We start from the raw sequence: 22,098 nt of genomic DNA, 5'->3' as shown, positions 1-22,098 counted from the left end.
GTTTGTCTTGAAATTAATTATGAACTACATAGTTTAACTCATAAATTTGAGAGATAAGTATCCGAATGATTAGTGTGATCAACACTCAAATAATTCAAACACAGCTGTTGTTTTTTTGCCTGAAAGTCAGGAGATGAAACAGAGAAGAGTCATTTGTGAAACTGCAGTTTCCCAGACCCATTTGCTAGTGTGTGACCCGTCGACCAATGAAAGCATCGTGTGGAGACGCCTTCCTATTTCGTGGTGTGAAGGAAGGCAGTGCATGAATTACTGTCACAAAACACTGTCAAGCCGCACACTTGAAGACAACTTCTGGAAATGGGTGAGAATAACTTGTCTTATCTTTACTGAAGTTGGATACTATTTACGTTTGCTGTTTGATGTATTTGCTACGGCAGGTTAAGTGCTATATGGTTTTATATTGTATTGAATTTGATAGATGTTAAGACTTTACTCCAGCTTCTTTATGATTCATACGAAAAACTGAGCCAAGTGAAGTGAAGCCTAAGTGAACGTACATGGCATCGGCTTGTGAACAAAATTGTCTGTGTTGATATGGAAAACCATAATGCCTCAGTAATTTATTATCAAATTCAATCTTAAACAAGTGCCCAAATTAATTTATCACAACAATTTGCCTGAGATCAATATCTGTTAAAATGTTAATCACCACTGCAAATGAATTTAACATAGAATCAAATCCACAGGCTCGAAATCGCTTGAGAAACAGCACAATGGTTCAAAAATGCGTCTTAAATTCATGAAATGGAGAAGTTAGAGGCTACTGAAAGCAGAATTAAAGGTTCAAGCCACAGCACAGGAAACAAGTGATCTCAAAAGAGAAGCATATTGGTTTTGCACACAAATGATATTACTGTGGGTGGAGATCTACGAGGTTTGCGAAGAATAACATTTCATTCTCAGAACTATATCTCGTTCCCAGTCAGAGCTTGAGATTTTTCACATTTGTGTTTTATTTTCATGAATGTATGAATGAGACAACCAAAAAGCCACCTGATGAAAAGCTCACTTTCTTATTTTGCTTTACTAATGGTAATATTATGTGCAGTGTTTTTCTTCCCCCTTCATGTTTACCTAAATACAGGAGATGTCATGCTTTACACCCAGCAGTTTATTGCCTGAGATTGGCAAATAATGTAGTTTTCAAATTACAATATCATACAGTGCAGCATGCAAGCGGTTTTGTTCATGAGCAGGAAGTGGTTTTGCAAGCTGTGGTTTTATATCACACTCACTTGACAATATGTTTGACAGATTTCTATTTTTTGTGCTGGTCAATCATTTGACCTCTACGCAAATTTACCAAAACTTTTACATTGCCATCAGTGATGACGATCACTTTGAGTGCTCTTTCCTTTTCGTTTGAAGCGCTTGGTTGTTGTGCTGTAGTGCTTTGAATTCACATACTGTGTTGGAGTAAATGTCTGCCTGTCTCCTGTCTGAAGCTCAAGAGGACCAGAGTGAGACGTCACAACAAACTGCAGCCAGTGATGAAGAGAAAGGGACGGAGAGCCAGGTACTGCACCAAACCTCAGCCTGACGAAATGTCAGTTGGCCTTCTGGCAGCAGTTTGGGCAATTTTCATCAGTTACAGTTAATCATTGACTATAGACATGACTAGTCAGAGTGAGTTATGTGCTGCGTTTTCATTTCCCTTTTTTAGTGAATTTGAGATAGGCTACTGCAAATTTTTTGAAGTGCTGATCGTATGTGTACAGTTGTTTCATCTTGATGCCCGATTGTGAAATGAGTAACAAGGAATAAGTGATTCCGTCTTGTACTCTGACGGGTCCAAGAAACGCACGCATATCTCACCCCATAAAACACACCACAATATTTCATTGCACATACAGAAACTGCAGGAGGTCCTCATAGCCACTATTCTGGTAACTGAAATGAGAGGTATAATATGAGAAACACAAATTAGCTCATCAAATTTCCAAACGCTGATGTTAGTTGAAAGCCTGGTGGTTTCTGTGGTGGCTTCTGGCCTGCCGATTGCATCAATCCAGCGCTCTGCTGACAATCATTGTGAGAATCACATATCAACACATTGACATCAACATCACCCACACGCTTTTCCAAAAAATTTCATCAAGTGGAAATCAACTGAGTGTCTCACAGTGATATTCGCTCTCCGGTGTATAGTGAGAATCTGTTGCAAATGGGCTACAGTATGTGGCTTTGAGTGCAGACGTTTCCTGTAGGCAACCATTGATGCACGAACCTGAAAGTTTTGTGAATCAGTTCCGAAAACAATAACTGAAAGTTAAAAGGCCCTTCGTGAATACCCGTGAATTTCATGCAAGATCCCAAGCAAAATTTTCTTCTCAGAATTTTACAGATGTTGGTGTGCATGTTTATCAGCGGGCTACATTTTCAGAAGCACAGACAAAGTTTGGTTTGTCAAGTGTGAGTAGAGATTTTGACACAAAAATAAGGTCTGCAGTGGGAAAAGCAGGCGATATGGAATAACAGTGGAAAGTCAGAGCTGTTGGCTGGGAACAGCAGTGTGGAGCTGCTGAGCTGTGACTCAGTCGGGGCTATCTTAGTTAGAGACCTGCACCTTCACTATTACTCACTGTAGAGGCCTACTTCTCGGAACCAGGAACCGCATAGAGGAACTTGATTCAGTGTGAAACCACCTTGAGCCATTTTGTTGTACAATGACTGCCTTAGAAATAAAGCAGCTTCTGTGTATGGTGATTCAAAATTAAATACTGGCATTGTCCTCTGTGGTCTCTTTTGACTTCCAGTCTATCAAAATTGATCAACACAGCGGTAATGTGTGATCTCACATTGAAATATGTAGCGCAAAATACCGTAATCTATGATTTCATGGCAATAACAGAAGTGAGTGTATCAGTGTCTGCGTGGTTTGAACCAGTTTTCACACATAATATCATAGAAAAGGCGTCATCATAATTAACGGCTTCTCTTCTCAAGTCTTCGTTGTTTTCTACTTCTTGAAATCCCTCCAACCAATGATTTTTATTCTGCATGCCTTCACTGTTTCATTTCTCCTTTTCTTGCAAACCACAAGTAGTGACATTGTCAATTTCTTGTAGTTCTGGGTAGTCACACTCGAAACGCCTAATTTCTTGGCATCTTAAAATTCTTTTCAATGTTACTGACATTAATTCTGCGTAAAAAGATGATAAGAATTAGATATTAGTTGTTACAAAACATTATCTTTATTCAAAATCTTGACTGATAATAGTCACCTCACTTTATTTATTTTACTTTCTAAATTTTTTTTACTCTCTAAATTCTCTCTTTCTCACTTATGTTTGTTTTTCAAAGTGACATTTGTGATACCAGTGACAGACAATTCTAGACCAAAAACCCCACAAGTCTGCTGCTTTCTCTCCAGACAGGATGTGTAGCGGTTATCTATTGAAAGTAGCGGTAAAACCCTACCCTCCGATTGTGATGTTTCATTTCAACATTTGCATCCCATGAGATGACTGTGTGTCGTTTTTGACCATCTGTGATAATACCATCAACTGTAAAACAGGTTTCTATATCGGTGCAGGGGACCGTGTCGCATTTACAGGAGCTATTTGATTTTAGTGCGAAACGCTTTATCCTCCAATGCATCTGTTTTCTGTACTCCAGGCCTCCCCTTCCGTCATTGAGATTCACGACTCCATGACTGAATGTGAGGAAGAAGCGAGGCCCGATGTGGTGCAGATGGAGGAGAAGGCATTTGTATCACGTCTGCACTCTTTTATGAAGGACAGAGGGACACCCATAGAGAGGATCCCACATCTGGGCTTCAAGCAGAGTGAGTTCATTAGCTCTGCACTTGCTTTTGAATTAATGTTCACACAGAATCTGTATGAAAATAATAAGTTTCCCATGTGGTTTTCTTTTTCCACTCACAGTTAATCTATGGAGGATTTACAAAGCTGTGGAGAAACTCGGGGGCTATGATTCAGTAAGTACAAGTTCTCATTCGATGATTGCTCATAGTCCTTTGACTGATGCAAAAAGCTTCAGGGTTTACAGGTTTCTGAGTGGAAAATGAGTTATAGGTCAGGTACTGTGACACTGGTGGTTTCTACCACACCGGAGGACGTTTAGGCTGCAGAGCTCTCGATGTATCAGCACCTGTGCTCTGTTGTCTTTGATGCTGACACTGTGGGACAAGCTGTGAGAGTGCAACTCAAAGTGAAATGGTGCTAGAGCAGGGCTGGGGTTCGACACTTAGCTGACCCCCGCCCCCTCCATCATCGCCACCACCACCGTCTCTCTGGGTGTAAACACAACAATATAAGGCATCTACAAATGTGTAAAGTTAAAAATAAAAGTGTTCTCTCAGTTCTGTGAACCAGCAGATGTGGCATTTAAAGGGTAACCGTCCTTGTTTTACATATGACTTGAAAGCAGATATGCTGAGGTGCTAGTTCCTGATGCAACTCATAACAGAAAGCACTCGATCTCAGGGCAAATTAATTTTGATATGTAAAAATGTATGTATGTAAATGGAAACATGTACAATAAGCATATATAGCACTTTACAATTTTGCATCTTGTTCACCCATCCTCTCACCACACTGGGCAGCAAGCACTGACCGTGTGAACTATGGACGGAGCTTCCCAGTCTGAAAAGCGAAGCCAGCATTGAAGTGCCTTAAACCTGCATTCTTTCTAGTGGCCAGTAGGGGGCATTAAGTAAACCGTAAACAGTTTCCTAGTGAGTTTATGGTCTCAGTCGCTAGACTTCTTCAATACAGTACGATGTGCATTTAGTGAATTGTGGCCCCATGTAGTGTAAAATAGTTGACAAAGCAGGGTATGATTTAGAGCATGGATATCCTTGTGAATGACAAGTTGCTACAAATCCTCGGGTTCTCAGTCAGAACCAAACAGTGTCCTCCCCAGCTCCGAATATGATCACTTCTGGCTCCAAAGATAAAAAATGGTAATAGTCATAATGTTGAACTTTAGGTTTCACTGTGGCAGTCCTCAGACCAGTGGGTAACATCTCGTGGGCTTAGACCTGATAGCAAGGTACCATTCAAGGCACTGGTCTGACCACATTTTTCCCACTGTGTTATCCAACAGGTCACAGCGCGTCGTCTTTGGAAGAAAGTGTATGATGAGCTGGGAGGAAGTCCAGGTAGCACCAGTGCTGCTACTTGCACCCGCAGACACTATGAAAAGTGAGGACGATTTGGTTTCCAACTGACCTGTCAATTCAATCTCTTCACCAACCGATTCACTGTAAGAAATGTGCTTCTTTTAGGCTGGTTCTGCCCTTTGAAAGACACATAAAAGGAGAGGAGGACAAACCCCTGCCTCCAAGCAAACCTCGGAAGCCATATAAGAGAAATTTGGATGCCAAGGTCCATAAGGCTGAGAGGAAGAGGAAAAAGACTCACTCAGACAGAGAGATGGATTCTGAGGTACCATCTGTTCAAATGTCTCAAAACAGAGAGAAATTTTGTATTAGTACCCAATGTGTCTTAACATACCTCCTGCATTGTTTTATAGATACTCACCCAGAGAAGTCCAGATGCTGCCTGTCAAAGTGAAGCAGTGATGCACCTTGACCCTTCTCTTTGGACTGCCACCTCTGACAGACACCATCCAGACTGCTCTCAGCCAAACAGAGCCACCACCAATCTTTGCACTTCTGTTTATGCTCGCCTGGTCCACGTTCCTACATCCAACCCCTGGACTCACATCCCATCTGTTGCCGGAGAGGTCATCTCTCCTCTGGAGAAAAAAAAGCGAATGGCTCAGGCTAGCCTTAACTTGCCCATGGGTGCTCAGAGTGAGGATAAAGAAAGGCCCTCCGTCATTCACTGCCCCCAGTCTCCGGCCCAAGCTTCTTCCAGCCAGAACTGCAACTCCTCTGATGGCTCCCCCGTCCCTTTGTCCTCTGCCTCTTCGTGCAGCCCTTCACCTTCCTCTGTTTCATCAGAGGACGGTACAACAGGGACTGAAGACAAACTTGCATCAGGCTCCAAGCTACAGCATAACTGTTCCAGCTCTGAGAAAAATACATATACCTCAAGTGAGGAAAGCAGGTCTGTGAGCTGTAGTCAGATATCCAAAGAAGGACAGAATAAAGATGTTTCTCATGGCAGCTCCCAATCCACAGACTCAGTCAAAGTCCAGACCAAAGACTCTACCTGGAAGCCAATCCCCAAAGGGGGTGGCAGATATTTCTATCATCCTTTCCATTCACCCCCCTCTTTCACTGTGAAATCTGACTGGGCTCCAACATCTACCTCTAGTTTCACCAAGGTTATTCCAAAATCCATGCAGCCACTGAGGCCTGCTCCCGTTCGGCCAGGGTATAAAACCCATCAGGGCAGGTTGATGCAGCAGGACGACTCTTTGACGTGTGCTAAGAAGATGAGCAACATGGGTTCGTGGCTTTATCAGCCAGAGAAGAGGGAGAAATCTAGGACAATGCTTCAAAAAGTCCCAGCCACTCAACAGAATCTGTCCCATTCCCCCACCAGCCTGTCGATGTCATGCATCCTGTCAAACTACGACAAATCAGGGAGAGACTCTCGGCACCAGCCTCCATTACACCCTGCATTTCTCCCTAGCAGAACGAGACTACCTCAGTCGCAGCTAATGTACCGTCATATCCCACTGAACCAGGCTCACTCTGCTCTCATTGGGCCTGCCATTTATCCATATCCCTACCCCATTTCTCTGTTAAATTCCCAAACTGGATATGCCCTACCTGCCATGAATCCCATTTATCCTTACAAATTGTGATTCTTTGTATGTTAACTCCAGACTTCAATAATTGTGACTTGACAAAAAAATAAATGAAGACAGCCATTGAGCTTGTTGACCCACTTTTCTTTTGCTGAAGAGTGCAATTTGGTGAAGTGTGCTTTAAACAATAGCATTAGTGCGCAACACACAAATGTTTGGGTTCTGGTGTCTTCATGCACAGCTATTAGCTGACCTTTTGTGACCAAAACCAATCTACACTGACTGAACTGAAATATTTATAGGATCACAGCAATAAAGGTTGAATCATCCAAGTGCATCAAACAGGTGTATTATTTAAGCCACAGTGCTTCACTAGCGCCTTTGTGACATTTGCAAAGTGATTCAATTAAATTGTATGTTATTTATCCAAGATTTAAAAAAGTATTAACATAAAACCATATATACAAACCACATAAATATAACCATCTTACTGTACTGTACTGTAAAGACTGTTGAGCATAATGATACTGTTTGAATGTTGTATGTATCACTATTAAATACTTTAGATTTTATATGCAGATCTCAACATCATTAAAACATATTTAAATATAAAATAAGTAAATGATCATAAATAAATGGCCTAAAACAAAAAAACCTTCGATATTTTGTTTTCTGATTTTTTCATTCTGTGAAAACTATCATGATATATGTCACTGTAACAGAATAGATTTGGGATATGATCTGTTTTCTTTCTGGAAGAAGTAAACCAATTTTAATACAATTACATTGGACAGCGGCGCAACCCCTATAAACACTACACTTAAATTTGTGTTCCTCTGTGTCACTCGCGGGCTTGGATGAATGAGAAGTTCTCACCGGAGCTGTTGGAGAACAAGTCGGAGGTGGTGGAGTGTCAGATGTTTATTAATTTTAAAATCAGTTTGTAATTAATCACCTTGTTTATGAGTGAGATCATCAAGATTATTGTAATAGTCTTATGCATATATATCACGAGGGACAAATGGCTCCCATGGAAATTAATGGTTTATCAGTGAATAATAGAATAAAGAACACTTACGAGTTATGATACGATTTAAAAATGGGCAGGTCTAGCCTGTGTTTTTCATGCTTTGTCACTAGACATAGCTGTTAAAATGCAATTTTCAAAATAAAGCTGACCTTTTATTAATTCACAGATCAATCATCTCAAAAATCCCCCCAAAAACTACGTCCCCTCCTTAATTGCAATAGAGGTTGTTTTTGAGCACAAACCTTTCTTCTGAACAAGAATCATGAATGCCAGTTGTCTCTCAGTGTCGGCTGAGTGCAGATTTCCAGGTTGTGGTGCACCTTAGCTACAGCCTTGCAAGTCTGATGTGCTGTGGCACAGATAAACCCAGACTGAAGAAGCTACCATGAGAACTAATGTAATACTGAAACTCACTACAGTGTTATTGCCACACTGGATGCAAGATAGTGAAAATAACAATGAATTCTGATGCAAGAGCAACGAGGGGGAAAGAGAAAGAGGAAATCAGACAAATTAGATTCTGCTGAATGCCACAATGTGGTTTGAAGCAAGACAGCTGGAGCAAACGAAGCATATAATAGTATTTCTGTTAAATTCCCACTAGCTGATGAAAATACACATGGGAAATAAAATTTGTGCAAAAGAGACATGGCATGTTGACTTTGAAGATATCTGCTGGAAACATCTATGATTTTTTTTTTTTGAGCGTCTGTGTAAATTACAATAAAAACGTAAACATACCTCCAGATCCCACGGTTTCATCGACAGCAATTAGGGACTCTAACTTCTGGGCTTACATCTTTAATCATATTTAAAAAACACTTTTTTTCTGTAGTGCACCTTTATTCAATTTTCACTGAGTTTCACTGCAGATAAAATGAAATACAAATCCAATTTGCAGCCAGCATCATTATATTTCCAAAATATTGTATAACGTGCATATTCTCGAGTTATGCACAGAAGTTATGCAATCAGACTTGTATTCAGAGCCGAAATTTATAGTTGTTTCCCCGAGTGAGACTTACAGGCAGCCATTCCCCAAGATATTGCTAAAAACAGGCCTCCTGCTGTGGGACAGGCAGACGCATACACCAACCATGACGGTAACTTTGGCCTCATTCTCTTTAAAGTTAACCATATGAGTGTATATCCTCTTCACCTGTGCCACATACCATACAGTTTGGGATTAATTTTGCCTTACAGGCTCTACGTAGGGTGAAAAATACACAAAAATAAAATCTCGCGAGAAGAGCACCGGTGGCGCGAATAAACAAGGATTTTGTCAAGTAAATACACGCTGCTCCTCTGTTAGCTAAAACTTCGCTAAAACTTACGTACTCGCCTCGTTTAAAACGCCATAACTTTTAGTGTATAAGTTCCATATACAGTTTGCATTTTGGTGAAGGTGAGTATTTTGTCTGTTTACTTCGTAAAGGAAAATTATGTCGGACGCTTTGTCTGTTGACGGCAGCGACATCAGCCAAGATGACAGTCAGGAGGATGTTATGACTCCGGCAGAGCTGATAGCTAAACTGGAAGAAGTAAGCCGATTTAAACTCAATTACATTTGACAGCGGCGTAACCCCTCTAAACACTACCCTTAAATTTGTGTTCCTCTGTGTCACTCGCAGGCTTGGCTGAATGAGAAGTTCTCGCCGGAGCTGTTGGAGAACAAGTCGGAGGTGGTGGAGTGTGTGATGGAGCAACTGACTCACATGGTAAATTAACCGGTGAATACCTCCTGCATTTGTGGGTTGTATGTTCAGAAACACTCGTGTCTCTACCTACATTTCTAAATGTCACCAGGCTGTATGGCTCAGGACTGTCAGCAACTACTGTTTCCATGTTTCATGAAAGTGCAGTGTGGTGGAAGAAGTATTCAGGTCCTTCACTCTCATAAAGAGTAATCCCACACTGTAAAAACGCCAGTGCAATAACAACAACTGTGTCGAAAATGTTAATCACAGTAAAAACATTAAAGTATTAACATCAAAGTTTACTTGAATTTTCTGTCAGGTCGTTTAAAACACAAATTGAAAATACCGTATTTCCCTCTGGGTAATCTGGAAAAATCTCTGTTAAAAATCTGTACGTGGATATTTCTGAACCGTTTGGTTTGCTTTGCCATGCTGAGTAGCAAACGTGAAGCTGCTGTGTATCACTGTGTTGTTTAAGATTACCGGTGTACATATTAATTCAAGCAGACAGTCACGCCATTTAATCTGTGTGGCGATAGGCTGGTTTCTAGTATCGCAGTCGTATTCTGACTCATACCATATCGTGCTCATATCTCATACCTTATCACCCTAAGTAAAACAAGTGTTGTTTCCTGACAGTGTCCTGACATTTTTCTCCAACAGGAAGCCAACCTGCAGAGGGTCAAGAAAGGTGACGCGAAGGCCAGCATCCATCGCATGGAAATAGACAGGATTCGCTTTGTGCTCAGCAGCTACTTGCGCTCTCGTCTGCAGAAGGTCAGTCACTTCAACAGCACATCACGCAAAATAAAGTTTGTTTCTGACCCTGTGCTTGTTGATAGAATTGCCTGATCGTTGTGTGTCTAGATTGAGAGGTTTTTCCCTCATGTCCTGGAGAGAGAAAAGTCTCGAGCAGCAGGAGATCCTTCACTGCTTTCACCTGAGGAGTTTGCCTTTGCCAAAGAGTGAGTGTAGTAAAATGAGTTTTGAGGTGTTTGTTTCAGCCACTGCTGTTTTTCTAAAAGCAAATGTTTGTCTGGCATCCAGGTATTATGCTAACACAGAAACCTACCTGAAGGCTGTAGCAATGAAGCGCATGCCTCCCAACCTGCAGACCGTGGACATGCTCAAAGCAGGTAAAATGTCTTTAAGGTTGTCTTTATATTTTTCAGTCTTTGATGATTCGTAACTGAAATACCATTACTGTGCATTGACAGGCGAGGGCATTTACTCTTACATTTTCACTGACCATCACTCTAAATTCTGTGTGCTCTAATGTAATCCCAGTGCCCGAGCCCTGCTTGGACTCTTTTGTGTTTCTGCGTGTGAAGGAGAGACAGGAAAACATCTTGGTTGAGCCTGAAACAGATGATCAGAGGTGCATTTCATTCTGATTTCGCTTAAATTCAGTTGATGTTTTCAAACTACCACTAGGTGGCGGTGTCATCATTTCAAATTCAGCACCTATTTACTGTATTTTTCTGCATAGATACTGAAGCAGCTGATGTTACCTTTGTTCTTGTCTCTCCTACCAGAGAGTACGTTGTGGATCTTGAAGAGGGCTCTCAGCATCTGATGCGGTATCGCACCATAGCACCACTTGTTTCAAGTGGAGCCGTGCAGTTAATATGAATGTGAAGGTACGTAAAAGTGAGTTTGACCGTGTCATCTTACACATTAACTCAGTACAGCCCTCACACACTCTTGTACAGACATCTGATAATTTGTTTCTGCAGATCTTACATAAGCAACTGCTTTGCAGTGACATCTGGTTTTATTTTTAGCTCTCACTCTTTTTGTTTTTTTTTGTGCCGTGTTCTTTGTTTCCTGGTCACAGATTATGGAAGGAAACGTGTACCTTTCAAGAACCACATTACGTTTATAATAAAGCAGACTTGGCATTTCACTGCATTTAACATTTCAACATGGTTAACACAATCATTTGTATGTTACAGCTACGTCTGTTGGTGTGGATGCGATTGGCTTCTGGCGGTCAGAAAATGAGCGACGCTTTATTTGTAATATTGCGGTAATGAGGAACATCAACCTGCAGAGATCACATCTGGAAATGCACCCATCTGTCTCACTGTTGTCAGGATGAAGGACCAATTTGTGGGACGCAAACACAGATGTTTGTGGCAGCATGTGTGCAAGTCATTACTGGTATTGTGAGAAGTGCCTGCTGACGAATGAACCCTGTTCACCAAAGCAGCTTTTGCAGTGCTGCAACATTATTTTTGGATCTTTTTAATCATGTCACAGCATAAGTTTGGTTACATAATTGTATAATGTATTCTGGTGTGTTGGTGTATGTGAGGCTTGTAAATACAAATCTAGTTACTTTATCCAGATGACTCACATTTATTGGCCTTTTTCCTCTGCGGCTCAGTAAACAGATGCATCAGTTGACTCTGATCACTTTCAAAATGTTTACCATCCCAAGGTGCGTGAGTCAGTGTGCCTGTGCGTTTCTTTCGGTTTCTGTATTTTAGTGATGTTTCACACCTTAATTAATATGTTTTACTTTAATTAAAAATAATAGAAATCCTGTTAATGTTCAGTTAACTTCTGTGCATCTCTTCACCTTGGCTACAAAATCCAGAATTATGTCATTCAACACTAGCCTACCTCATTAGTTTTAAGGGACAGTTCACCCCAAAATCAGAAATACAGTTTCTTTTGAGTTTATTTTTAGTTTTACCCTTAGATGATCTGTAGGGCATAGTCATCTATTGAGATATAATTTTTTTGTAATATCATTGTTATGCAAGTAAGCAATCAGCGCTTAATATTTGCCCTCACAAATTATCCAATAATTGGAACTAATAAGATACTGGGGGATTGTGAACAAAGCTAAACCAGCTGACTGTTGTCTTGAAAACTGCACTTTTGACTAAGTTACTATGGAGTCCTATATCTCCATGTGGTCTGGAGAAGAGGAGCAATTCATATTAAGATGTTGAAAAATGAGAACGTTTGAGAAGAATCAAAATGCCGTAAGTGATCAAATGGTTACGAAAGTAATTTTATTGACGTCATTGTTTTACCTCAGTACGCCGGACGTGCAATGTCAAAAATAACTCGCTGCATACAGGATGTGAGCACCTCAGTCGTCAAAACATCTCAGTAATTCTCTCATGTAACTCCGTATGTACACATGCACGTAGACTGATTCTTGAATAGCTTCCTCAACATGCTGGGAGTCGTTTGTAATCTGGCCCTCCTCAGCGTCACACTGTGGGGCAGCCATCCCGCTTTGGGACAGGAGCCAGCCAGCAGAGGACTTGGATCCAGGCCTCAGTTGGATCTGTGTCCATTGACCAGTCTGAGGATAGGGTGTGGGATGACTGGAATAGTTTCCACAATGCAGAGTGGAATTACCTGCATGTTCCTAACAGCCACATCAACACTGGACAATACAATCCTGAGGGTACAGACACAACTTTTTTCTTTTTTTTTTGTACCTGACAGACAAATACAGAATTAAACTGAATAGAAATGGCACACAAGCTAATTATTTTTTTAAAAAAAGTGAAAAATCCACAAGACTTGGCTGATTGGTTAGGAGAGTAGAGAGGGTGGGGTGAGCAACATGACATCTTAACTGAGGTGGTATAAATAGGATCGTGCAGCTTGCTCTGCAGGCGAAGGGATGACTGAGACGACACAGCAACTTGCTGCTCGTGGGAGTTTGTAAGTAAGATTTAAACTTCTTTTTTTAATGAGATTATAACTGCGCAGAGCTTTATACTTTATGACAACAACGATCGATTTTGCTGTCAAAATTTCTCTCTGGATCAATAAAGTGTCTATCTAAATCATCATAATACCATAAGTTACTGTCTAACATACAATTTCTCTATTTTCTAGAACTCCAACCAAACACTGAGGATAATATTCCCATCATTAAACACCAGACTGTCTGTAAAGAGATGTCCACTACAACGTAAGCACTTAAGTGTGTGGTGATCCTGCTCCTGTTGAGTGCATTACTGCATCGCTCCTTCAATTTGAATTGTGGTTATTGTCTCATTTTTGGTATCATGTTGCCTTAATCCTGTGATGCATTCTTTACTAATGCATCTCACAACCCAATAACTGCACAGTTAGAGTGTCTTGTAGGGCAGCAGCCTTTATTGAAATCAATATTCATCTCTTACAAGTGTCCTGCCGGTGGTTGGCCTCAGGTCGACGGCCCAGTCAGCTGGACTTGCTGAGATTGCTGTCAGGCTGTGCTTGAACCAACGTAAACAACTGTGTCCTCATGTTTGGGTTCCCATCCTAAAGCCCCAGCGCCCCTGCATCCGTCCTCCAGTTTCAGATCAGCTTCCCCCTGACGTCTTGAGCCAAGCCTATCTTAGCCTCCCTGTACCATTTTTCTTGGATGACTTGGATGATGATGAAGTTTTGATCCCAATCAAGAACAAACGGGTGGTTTTTGCTGACTCACAGGGATTTCCTCTAACAGCTGTGCGAGTGTTTTCTGATGAAGAGGACCAGTCTGACCTCGACCTCCTGCCTTCCCTGCAGAGTTTGGGAAGCATGACAGAGGATGGCTACAGCTGCACCGTCAGCACCTGCTGCCCAGGAACTCGGCTCAAACTGGGCTTCCCTCAGCCCTCTGCAGATTTCCAGGCCTTCCGTGCCAAGCTGGCAAAGAGCATGGTTATCCTGGAGAACTGCAATGTTAATGACCAGGCTCTCCGAGGCATCGCCCGAGTTAGGAACATCAGTTTCCAGAAGGATGTGCGAGTACGCATCACCTTTGACTCTTGGCAGAGCTACAGGGATGTGCCTTGTACGTACCTGCAGAAACGCTTCGGTGGACCTCAGACAGACATATTTGAATTCGACATTGCTATTCCTAAAGTGCTAGATGCCAAAAGGAAGATAGAATTCTGTTTAGCTTATTTACCAGGTGGCCACAGCGAGCCCTTCTGGGATAACAACAACGGACAGAATTACAGCATTGCTGTGAGTGTGAGCTCACATCTCTGTCGCGGGAAGAATCTGAGTGAAAGGGCATGACTTACTCAACTCAGAAATGATCCCTATTTCTGTCATACATAATACGTCAGTCCTGACGATGAGCCTGATATGTTTTATTACATTTGCATCGTTTTCTCTTTGAATTTATACTTTTATTTTCACAAATGCTTAGACTGATTTGTATAAAAAAGTTTTTAAAACAGCATTCAGGCTTCTTTTCCAGTTTTCTTTCACATTCAGCATCAAACATCTTTCTTGTCATGTCCAACATTTTGGCCACCAGTGCATGTCTTACTGTTGAGCACCAGAAAGGGGATCCCTTTCACTTTTGGCGTTTCTGGAATTCCCATATAGGTCAGAGATTACTGGGCAGGGACAAACAGAAGCCCCATAGCAAGAGAGAAGCTAATTTTAGCTCGGCCCTATTTACAGAGCTGGGGTTCGCTGTCACAGTGTGATTGCAGGGAACTTTGTGATACCATCTTCCCCATTACCTTCCTCCTAAAACCTCCAACACGCTGAGTGCCACTGATTTCAATGTCACATTGCACCATATTTTTCTGAGTCTGTCATGCAACATTTAGACAGTGTGTGTAATTATGGACTACAATGACCTTCATAATCATAGCTCTACAGTTACCTTTTCAAGAAGAATTCAGTTTTTGGCAGGGATGCTGAAAAGTAGTTAAAGCTACAATGCAACACTAATATTAGACATTTGGCAATCAGAAGTCTTTTTTTTTTTTTTTTAAAGACAAAGAATATCTGTCTGTGACTTCATAAAGAGAGCATTGCAAGAAGCAGAAATAGCAAAATATTTGTTATGATCTCCATAATGTTTAAGACCACTGACTTAAGAGACTTGTTTCTAGCATTTGCACTTTCAGGATGTATCAAACACAGATTTTCTTTAAAAGAAATCTTGTCTAACTAGTAGTCCAGCATATCAAAAACCACATCAAGCAAAAAATAAATAAATAATAATAATAAATAAGTTCTGAGAAAGATGTCCAGAAAATGCCACAGAGATGTCTCTCAACAAATAAGGAGCAGGGATTTTCTTCTAAAGCCTATCATGTCTTCACTTAGCAGTCATAGATGGATGTTTACTGAAAATCCAGCTGTGATCATGATGAAGTTCTGTAATACACATTATAAGTCTTCTATTTAATACTCACTATTCTAGTCCAGGCAGGAGGGAAGAGGGACAGCAGCATGCATGCACCCGAGAGGTGGGCTGTTTCCACTGTGTTCTGCCCTGCACGCTGTGTCCATCAGTTCTGCAGGCTCACATAGCCCCAGCTCTGCCCTACATGAGCATCTCCTTCAGCGTCCCACACTGATGTTGCACACTTTGCAGCTTGGGTCTTTCTTGGCGTTGGCTGTCGTCAGACTCTTAAGCTGGTGGTGCCCGCTGATCTGCTCCACGCTGCCCTGATCCAGGTGAACTGGCTCTGTGAAAAGCACCTCAAGGATGACGTCACTGGCATGGCAGAACAGAGGCTCCTCTCCCGGGGTCTGGGGGTCAGTGTATGTCAGGAAAGGGTTGGAGGTCAAGTCCAGCATGGGGAGACGGGTACGACAGAAGGTGTCTCCCTCTGAGCCGACAGGGGCCAGCACCAGCACTACATAGTGGTAAGCTGTGTACATACAGTAGAAGTCTGCAAAGTAAAGGCTGATGTTGGGGTTCAGCAGGTGTCCAGCTGGGATCTGGAAACGCAGGGGGCCGTACGGTGAGTCTTTGGGAGGGAGGCCTGTATCGAACTCTGTGTTGCAGCTGAAGAAGACTCCGTGAAGTTTGCCATTGATAGGAGAACCGTGACTCCCGCTGCAGTCTTTCAGGGCTGGACGCATCAGACCCCCGCATTCCCTTCTAACCCAACATATGAAGACAAAAAAAGAGTGATATACAGTATATACAGTACACACCCGTGGTGCGGGTTTAATGTGGAAATTGATACCGCAATTATGTCTGTAAGTTAAAAAAGAAGCTACAGTGAGCCAACGATTAGCTTAGCTCAGCACGAAGACTGGAAACAAGGGGAACCCGCCAGCTCTGGCTCTGTTCAAAGGTAACAAAATTTACCTCTCAGCAGCCATAAAGTTTAGTTAATCAGTCAGCTGTGGTTTTCACAACTGGTTATGTGCCAGACTGTATCTTGACCATGCCCAGTAACTTCCAGGAGTCTCACCGTGTGAAACAACCGTTCTGGCTGCTGGAAGTTACTGGTTCTAACCAAGACAGTCCGGTCCATAACACCCCTGAAAACCTCAACATGCCCTTTTTACACAAATCAAACAACCATGATCTAACAACTTATTGAGTAAGCTATAGAGGTGTGAGTAGGTTGATTTTGTTACTTAAGGACGGATCCAGCTGAAGCAGCTTTTAGCCGTAGCTTCTAATTATCACGCAGACATGAGAGTGGTGTCAATCATCTGATCTAACTTTCCGCAAGAAAGCTGTATTTCTCAAAATGTTGTACTATTGTTTTAATTGCTGCTGGAATTGCTTCATATGAAGACGAGATAAGAATGCAGCACTGACCTGACATAGTCAAAGTACTCTGGGTGCTGGTTGCGATAAAACACAGAGAACTTCAGCAGCCTCCCTGCTGAGCCCTTGGCCTTATCGAGAAGCTGCTGCAGGTGCTCCATAGCATAGTCTGCAAATTGATAGAAGTTGTGCCATTTCAAAAGTGTGCACTACTTTGAAATGCTAATGAACGCTCTGTGCTGAGACAGAACTGTGTTTTTGTCACTTTTGCGCACTGCAGTTCTCTGCACTTATCTTGTATTACTTCGGTTAAAGCTGTCATACTCACTATATGAGACATTATCAGTGTTACTTTTGCTATCAGGCATAGTGTATCATACCGCCAGTGCAGAACTCCACCACCTGGCTCCACTCTGACACCAGGTAGTCACCATCTGGCTGTCGGACAGCAGTTTGGACAGCAACACAGTACTCTGTCCGCGGACTGAGGAACCAGTGTCCCCGTACTGCCATGGGAAGCGGCACGGCTTTGGCCACCAGCTTGGTTGGCACATCCTGGAGGATGAAGCAGGAAGGAGTTGACATCAGGGACAGGATGCAAGGCTACAGCATGCCACCGTGTGTTTAATTTACATATCAAAACAAATGTAAATGCAGTTGGTAAGTCAACCACCTCCCTCCATAAGACTGGCCTTATTAGCATGATATTCCACTTCTAGCCCAAGTTGCTGTAACTAGGATACACCTAATCAAATCAGTGGCTTTGTTTTGGCCAAGGCCCCTAAGAAGTACAGCTAATTACCAGGGGCTCAGAGGCTCCATGGCAACATCTCTGATGCAAGTTTGTTTGTGCCACTTTGTGTATCATGAGAAAAGAGATATCTTCCATTCAGCAACTACTCACTCAGTTTTACACCTGTTTTGACTTCACAAAGGCCCTTCTTCAGCTGTTGAATGGCAGCTACAGTAATAGGTAATAATTACAAACAGTGTTTTGCATCTGAATTGACAGGAGATTATAAATGGTAGGCTTCAGCTACTGGGGATAAATTTAGATTCACAATTTATCACTTAAATGCTGATGACATTATTAATGTGTGGGCTTTCAGCCAAGGTGAAAAAAATGTTCCTTTAGCAACATTTAAGCAGGATTAACAGTCTGTGGCCTTGCTAGCAGCTCTGTGAAACTTCACTCAGACACAGCGATGCTTTAAGATAAATGCTAACATCAGCATTCTGCTAACATATTCACAATATGATGTTGGCCGAGCCCAAAAACAGCCCCATAGCACACATGAATTCAATAATAAAGGTCTGTCCCAATACTTTTGACAACATTGTGTACGTTGAAGTGATCTGCAGATCCCAGGCCTGCAGATGGAGCTAAATGTGTTGGTATAAAGCATCTCCTCTCGCTGCCTGAACTTAATATATTTATTTAAAAAACAAAAGGGGAAACTGTCACATTGCTACTGTGGCATGTGACATTTGTGAACATAGAAACTGCCCTTTGTTGTTGATGAATTTGTCAGTTTTGTCCACTTTAAGAGGAAACAGTGTACAAGTGAGTCACTTGCCTGAAGCTGTTGACTGCACTCATTTTCCTTTTTTGCTTGTATTGGAAGTGACTGAAAGGGCGCAGCCACTGTTGTCTGTGTTCAGACTAATGCAGAATATCATAAGGCAGTTAAACCCATCTGTCAACCAAAGCAGACCTTAAAAATGCACATTTTCTTGTCTTTTGGCTGCCCACTATTATTTTACTCTTTCTTTTCTTTCTCAGTCCAGTGATGAAAGTTGATTGGTGTGAGTCTGGAATGTGAACACAGACAGCACAGCGGGAGACACACTGATGTGATGGACAGATATGCTATAGGGAAAGGATAGAAGAAGGTAAATGAGGTGGTGCAGCAGTTTTAGACTGTCAGACCCTGTGTTTAAAGCGGTTGGGGTCTCTGCTCTCTTTGCGGCTCAGGTCAATGAAGAAGTGCGTGGCTCTGGCGGTGTCCTCAGGGGGCATATCCCACACAATGCGGAAGGAGTCGCAGGTCACCTCACAAATCTGGATATTGCATGGGGTGGAGAGAGCGGTGTCCATTTCTGTCATCTGCAATGAAACAGAGGGATAAAAGAGGATAGTTAGACCACAGAGTAATCTGCTGGACGTTGGCAACATCTGCTGAGAGAGATTAAACTGTATCACAGAGAGCTGTAAAGTGGACCCCACAACACTTGGGAAACACCTCGGATACTTCAAATTAACCTTTAATTTGGGGATGTGTGTGCAGGTTTTTATTTACTGCCCTGCTCCTACCTCCCCTTGTCTCACCCTTAACTGACATTTGCCATCATTACACAACTCGATACGTTCCCAGCTGAGTGACTGGCCTCTGCTTTCCCCCCGTGCATTTCATAATCCACCTACAGCAGTCTCCCAGCAACCACATGTCTGCAGCCTTCCTCCTGTAAGTCTCAACGAAGGGGTCACAAACAAAAACATGGCTGCACCTGTCAGCAGCAATTTAAACTGAATTCGGCTTTTCAAACACTCATGTCGCCTCGCTGAAGTGCATGCCATTTTCAAAAACAGCTGAGCAAGTGAACCGCTTGCAGCTCAAGGGAAATCTTCCAGCAACTTTTGTTGTTTGGGCAAAAATAAGGGAGGTTTAAGTAGGTATCAGCTGAAGGTGATGTATGATCATATTTCCTTTGTTGCCCATCAGCTGTTCGATCCAGGCTGCTGCACACGGCCCTGAGGGCAATCTGACGGTCACCCTGTGTTTGTGTTTGATTACCTGTCACATTCCCTCTCATAAGCTGATGGTAAGTCTCTGCAGCGTGTGCACGGTGGTCATCTTCTTTTGCCCTGAGACTTAGTGCTCATCTTTTTCTCCGCATTTTTGCTTGTAATTTTCATCCATCTTGCATTTGTTATTGCTCTCATCACCTCTAGTGTAGCTTACTCAGCAGCTTAAAAGCATTTTCTCTTTATTTCTCAGCAAGTTGCATCTTTCCCCAATTAAAATCACTCTCACACTGAGCGTATGCTAAATCACAGATGCGCCTAAAATAGCAATTTAGTGCAAACAATGCTTACTTGCTCATTTTGGTGTCTGTGTGATCCCGTGGATGCTGTATGCTGTAGTGTCATTGTCTGACTGTGAGGTCTGTTAAGGTGTTCTCCAGTCAGTATGATGGACAGGCTGCAGCAGCTCGTTAAAGCCTGTGAACTGTGAAATTTGTGCAGAAGCTCGATCACACGAGGGCACGCAGGGAAAGAGCAGTTGCATCACACACACGTGTGTTTCCACACGTCTGTTTTCCAGCTGCTGTTCTCATTTCTCACCATGGTGTCTTTTCAGAGATAAAAAACTGGGGCAATAGGAAGATTCTCACAGGACAAGTCAAAGCCCAATGTCTCTCTGTGTGTTCCACTTTTGGGTCAAATGCATGTGAATACAGTTCACACAAATACCATCACCCTCATTTAGAAATCAGCCTGTAAAATAAAATGTGAGCCAGTCCACTCTGCTGCAAAACTGCTGCAAAACTTGATAGCTATTTGCTCTAAATATGACAGCTGGATCTAATTAATGATTAGAACAGGTATTATTAATCATAAGAAGCGCCTGCATCTGGCTGTTCGGTTGCACTACAGAAATGTTGTTTTCTCTGTGAGACAGCACCATGAAAGAAACTGCTGCATTCATGCACATGGAGGAAAGCTCAGAGAGCAACTCTGTGGTTCAAAGTCATTTTCCTTCCAGGGAGAACAAGGGAGGAAGAAAAGGTACAATTACCTCAGTACATTTTTCGAACTAAAGAGGGTGAAATGGCCATTACACGGTATGAAATGCTACGACATGTTGTGTGAAGTTCAAAAAACAAGCTGTTTTACAGAGATATTGTATGACTAATACAGTTCTAAGCGCTGCACCCCCTTACACAATTAAACCAAGCATAAAAATTTAAAGAAATGAACATCAATTACGTTACATGAATGGCTGCTGTGTGAAACATAATCACTGCCTAACGTGAAATGGCATGGGAGGGATGTAATGAATGCCAGAAGTTGGCAATAAATGTCACTGAACACACAGAACAACATGCAAATCAAACGCATGCATTAACACCCGAATTGCTGTATTCATCTGACTTCATGAGCAGAACATAAGGTTATTTGATCTCCACAACTTCATACGCTGAGAGTCCAATTCAATTTATTCTCTGAGCACTACGAGGATCTATTCAAAAAGATTCCTTACTTGTATTAGGCTTGAATTTTTGATGGGAGTAGATTAAACCCAGGCTGATTTCTCCTGTCTTCCGCTTTTTGCCTCCTCTGCTGCAGCTGATGATGGATCCCTCAGGAAAACTGATTAGGAGGTGAAACGAACACACTGACTCCTCTCTCTCTCTATCTCTTTCTCCCTCTCTCCGTCTGTTTCTCTCTCACTCTCTGTGTCACACAAACACTCTAACCTCCCCCCACCACCCCCACCACCACCTCTCTCCTTCCCTCCCTCCCTCCCTCCCAGTCTCATTTTTGCTCTGGGCACTGGGGATGATGTTTACTTGACTCATATATACAGCCGCACAGAATTAATTAAAAATCTACAGGAAGCAAAAAAAAAAAAAAGGGAACATTTCAACTGGAGTGTGACCACAGTGAGAGAGTCAACCTCGTCAGCATCGCTCTCTCATCAGCCAATCACACACAACACGTCACTGGGCAGTAAGTCCGCCTCGAGGCACTAAATCCACACATGCTATAATGTAGACTGAGCACTCAGCTGGTTGCATACATGTCACCTCTCTGATATGGAGACAGGATGGACACAAAGGCTGTGAGGGAAAAAAATAAAGCTTTTTTTTTTTCATGCTTCACTGGCTAAAGAGATTATGCTGAGTGATGCCCCAGTAAATACCACAGAGCACCACCAAGACCTCAAAAAATATACACGTGCCAACTGTTATGCCATATGGACTAACCCCACAGGCCATCTCCCCCCGGCCCATCCGGAGGCGTGGGATGCCACTATGTAAGTCCAGAGTAAGCAGATTTCCACTGGCATTCAATTTTCAAAGGGATATTTTTGTGCTCATTTAACCTTAAGGGACAACTTAAATTTAAATTTCCTCTGAGATTAAAGAGACCCTTCCCAGATTAATAGCTA

At 42.3% G+C, this 22,098-nt stretch overlaps 4 protein-coding genes across 5 annotated transcripts; 3 read left to right on the top strand and 1 right to left on the bottom strand.

Moving 5' to 3' along the window:
* Positions 1-208: 208 nt before the first annotated feature.
* Positions 209-6,835, top strand: arid5a (AT rich interactive domain 5A (MRF1-like)). The gene is made up of 7 exons (XM_046387208.1): positions 209-322; positions 1,467-1,537; positions 3,640-3,808; positions 3,909-3,961; positions 5,092-5,189; positions 5,273-5,432; positions 5,521-6,835. The coding sequence occupies exons 1-7, from the start codon at positions 319-321 to the stop codon at positions 6,763-6,765; spliced, it is 1,800 nt and encodes a 599-aa protein (XP_046243164.1). The 5' UTR covers positions 209-318; the 3' UTR covers positions 6,766-6,835.
* Positions 6,836-8,890: 2,055 nt separating this feature from the next.
* gins4 (GINS complex subunit 4 (Sld5 homolog)) lies at positions 8,891-11,989 on the top strand. Its single transcript, XM_046387207.1, has 9 exons — positions 8,891-9,024; positions 9,174-9,279; positions 9,370-9,456; positions 10,099-10,212; positions 10,303-10,400; positions 10,483-10,571; positions 10,723-10,813; positions 10,971-11,075; positions 11,391-11,989. Exons 2-8 carry the CDS (start codon positions 9,181-9,183, stop codon positions 11,065-11,067), a joined length of 675 nt encoding a protein of 224 aa, XP_046243163.1. The 5' UTR covers positions 8,891-9,024; positions 9,174-9,180; the 3' UTR covers positions 11,068-11,075; positions 11,391-11,989.
* A 1,058-nt stretch (positions 11,990-13,047) lies between these two features.
* ppp1r3c2b (protein phosphatase 1 regulatory subunit 3C2, duplicate b) lies at positions 13,048-14,579 on the top strand. Its single transcript, XM_046387720.1, has 3 exons — positions 13,048-13,128; positions 13,306-13,381; positions 13,599-14,579. The coding sequence occupies exons 2-3, from the start codon at positions 13,368-13,370 to the stop codon at positions 14,461-14,463; spliced, it is 879 nt and encodes a 292-aa protein (XP_046243676.1). The 5' UTR covers positions 13,048-13,128; positions 13,306-13,367; the 3' UTR covers positions 14,464-14,579.
* Positions 14,580-15,448: 869 nt separating this feature from the next.
* On the bottom strand, positions 15,449-21,330 carry LOC124057786 (phytanoyl-CoA hydroxylase-interacting protein). Of its 2 annotated transcripts, none has more exons than XM_046386339.1 (5): positions 21,187-21,330; positions 18,852-19,028; positions 17,302-17,476; positions 16,973-17,090; positions 15,449-16,297 (listed from the first exon to the last, which is right to left on the bottom strand). In XM_046386339.1, the coding sequence occupies exons 2-5, from the start codon at positions 19,026-19,028 to the stop codon at positions 15,751-15,753; spliced, it is 1,017 nt and encodes a 338-aa protein (XP_046242295.1). In that variant the 5' UTR covers positions 21,187-21,330; the 3' UTR covers positions 15,449-15,750. The 2 variants fall into 2 exon arrangements, with proteins under 2 accessions (XP_046242295.1, XP_046242294.1); XM_046386338.1 differs by lacking the exon at positions 21,187-21,330 and adding an exon at positions 20,019-20,159.
* Between the last annotated feature and the right edge of the window lie 768 nt (positions 21,331-22,098).

This window comes from Scatophagus argus, chromosome 4 (assembly GCF_020382885.2).
Source record: "Scatophagus argus isolate fScaArg1 chromosome 4, fScaArg1.pri, whole genome shotgun sequence".
NCBI lineage: Eukaryota > Metazoa > Chordata > Actinopteri > Scatophagidae > Scatophagus > Scatophagus argus.
This window is presented reverse-complemented; position numbering and strand designations above follow the sequence as displayed.

Coding starts and splice junctions, on each gene's coding strand:
- arid5a (XM_046387208.1), top strand. Junction 1,538..3,639: donor AGAAAGGGACGGAGAGCCAG/GTACTGCACCAA, acceptor TCTGTACTCCAG/GCCTCCCCTTCCGTCATTGA. Junction 5,190..5,272: donor ACCCGCAGACACTATGAAAA/GTGAGGACGATT, acceptor TGCTTCTTTTAG/GCTGGTTCTGCCCTTTGAAA.
- gins4 (XM_046387207.1), top strand. CDS start 9,181: ATGTCGGACGCTTTGTCTGTTGACGGCAGCGACATCAGCCAAGATGAC. Junction 10,401..10,482: donor GAGTTTGCCTTTGCCAAAGA/GTGAGTGTAGTA, acceptor TCTGGCATCCAG/GTATTATGCTAACACAGAAA. Junction 10,572..10,722: donor CGTGGACATGCTCAAAGCAG/GTAAAATGTCTT, acceptor ATGTAATCCCAG/TGCCCGAGCCCTGCTTGGAC.
- LOC124057786 (XM_046386338.1), bottom strand. CDS start 20,072: ATGACACTACAGCATACAGCATCCACGGGATCACACAGACACCAAAAT. Junction 19,029..20,018: donor ACAGACACCAAAATGAGCAA/GTAAGCATTGTT, acceptor GTTTCATTGCAG/ATGACAGAAATGGACACCGC. Junction 17,477..18,851: donor CCAACCGCTTTAAACACAGG/GTCTGACAGTCT, acceptor TTCATCCTCCAG/GATGTGCCAACCAAGCTGGT.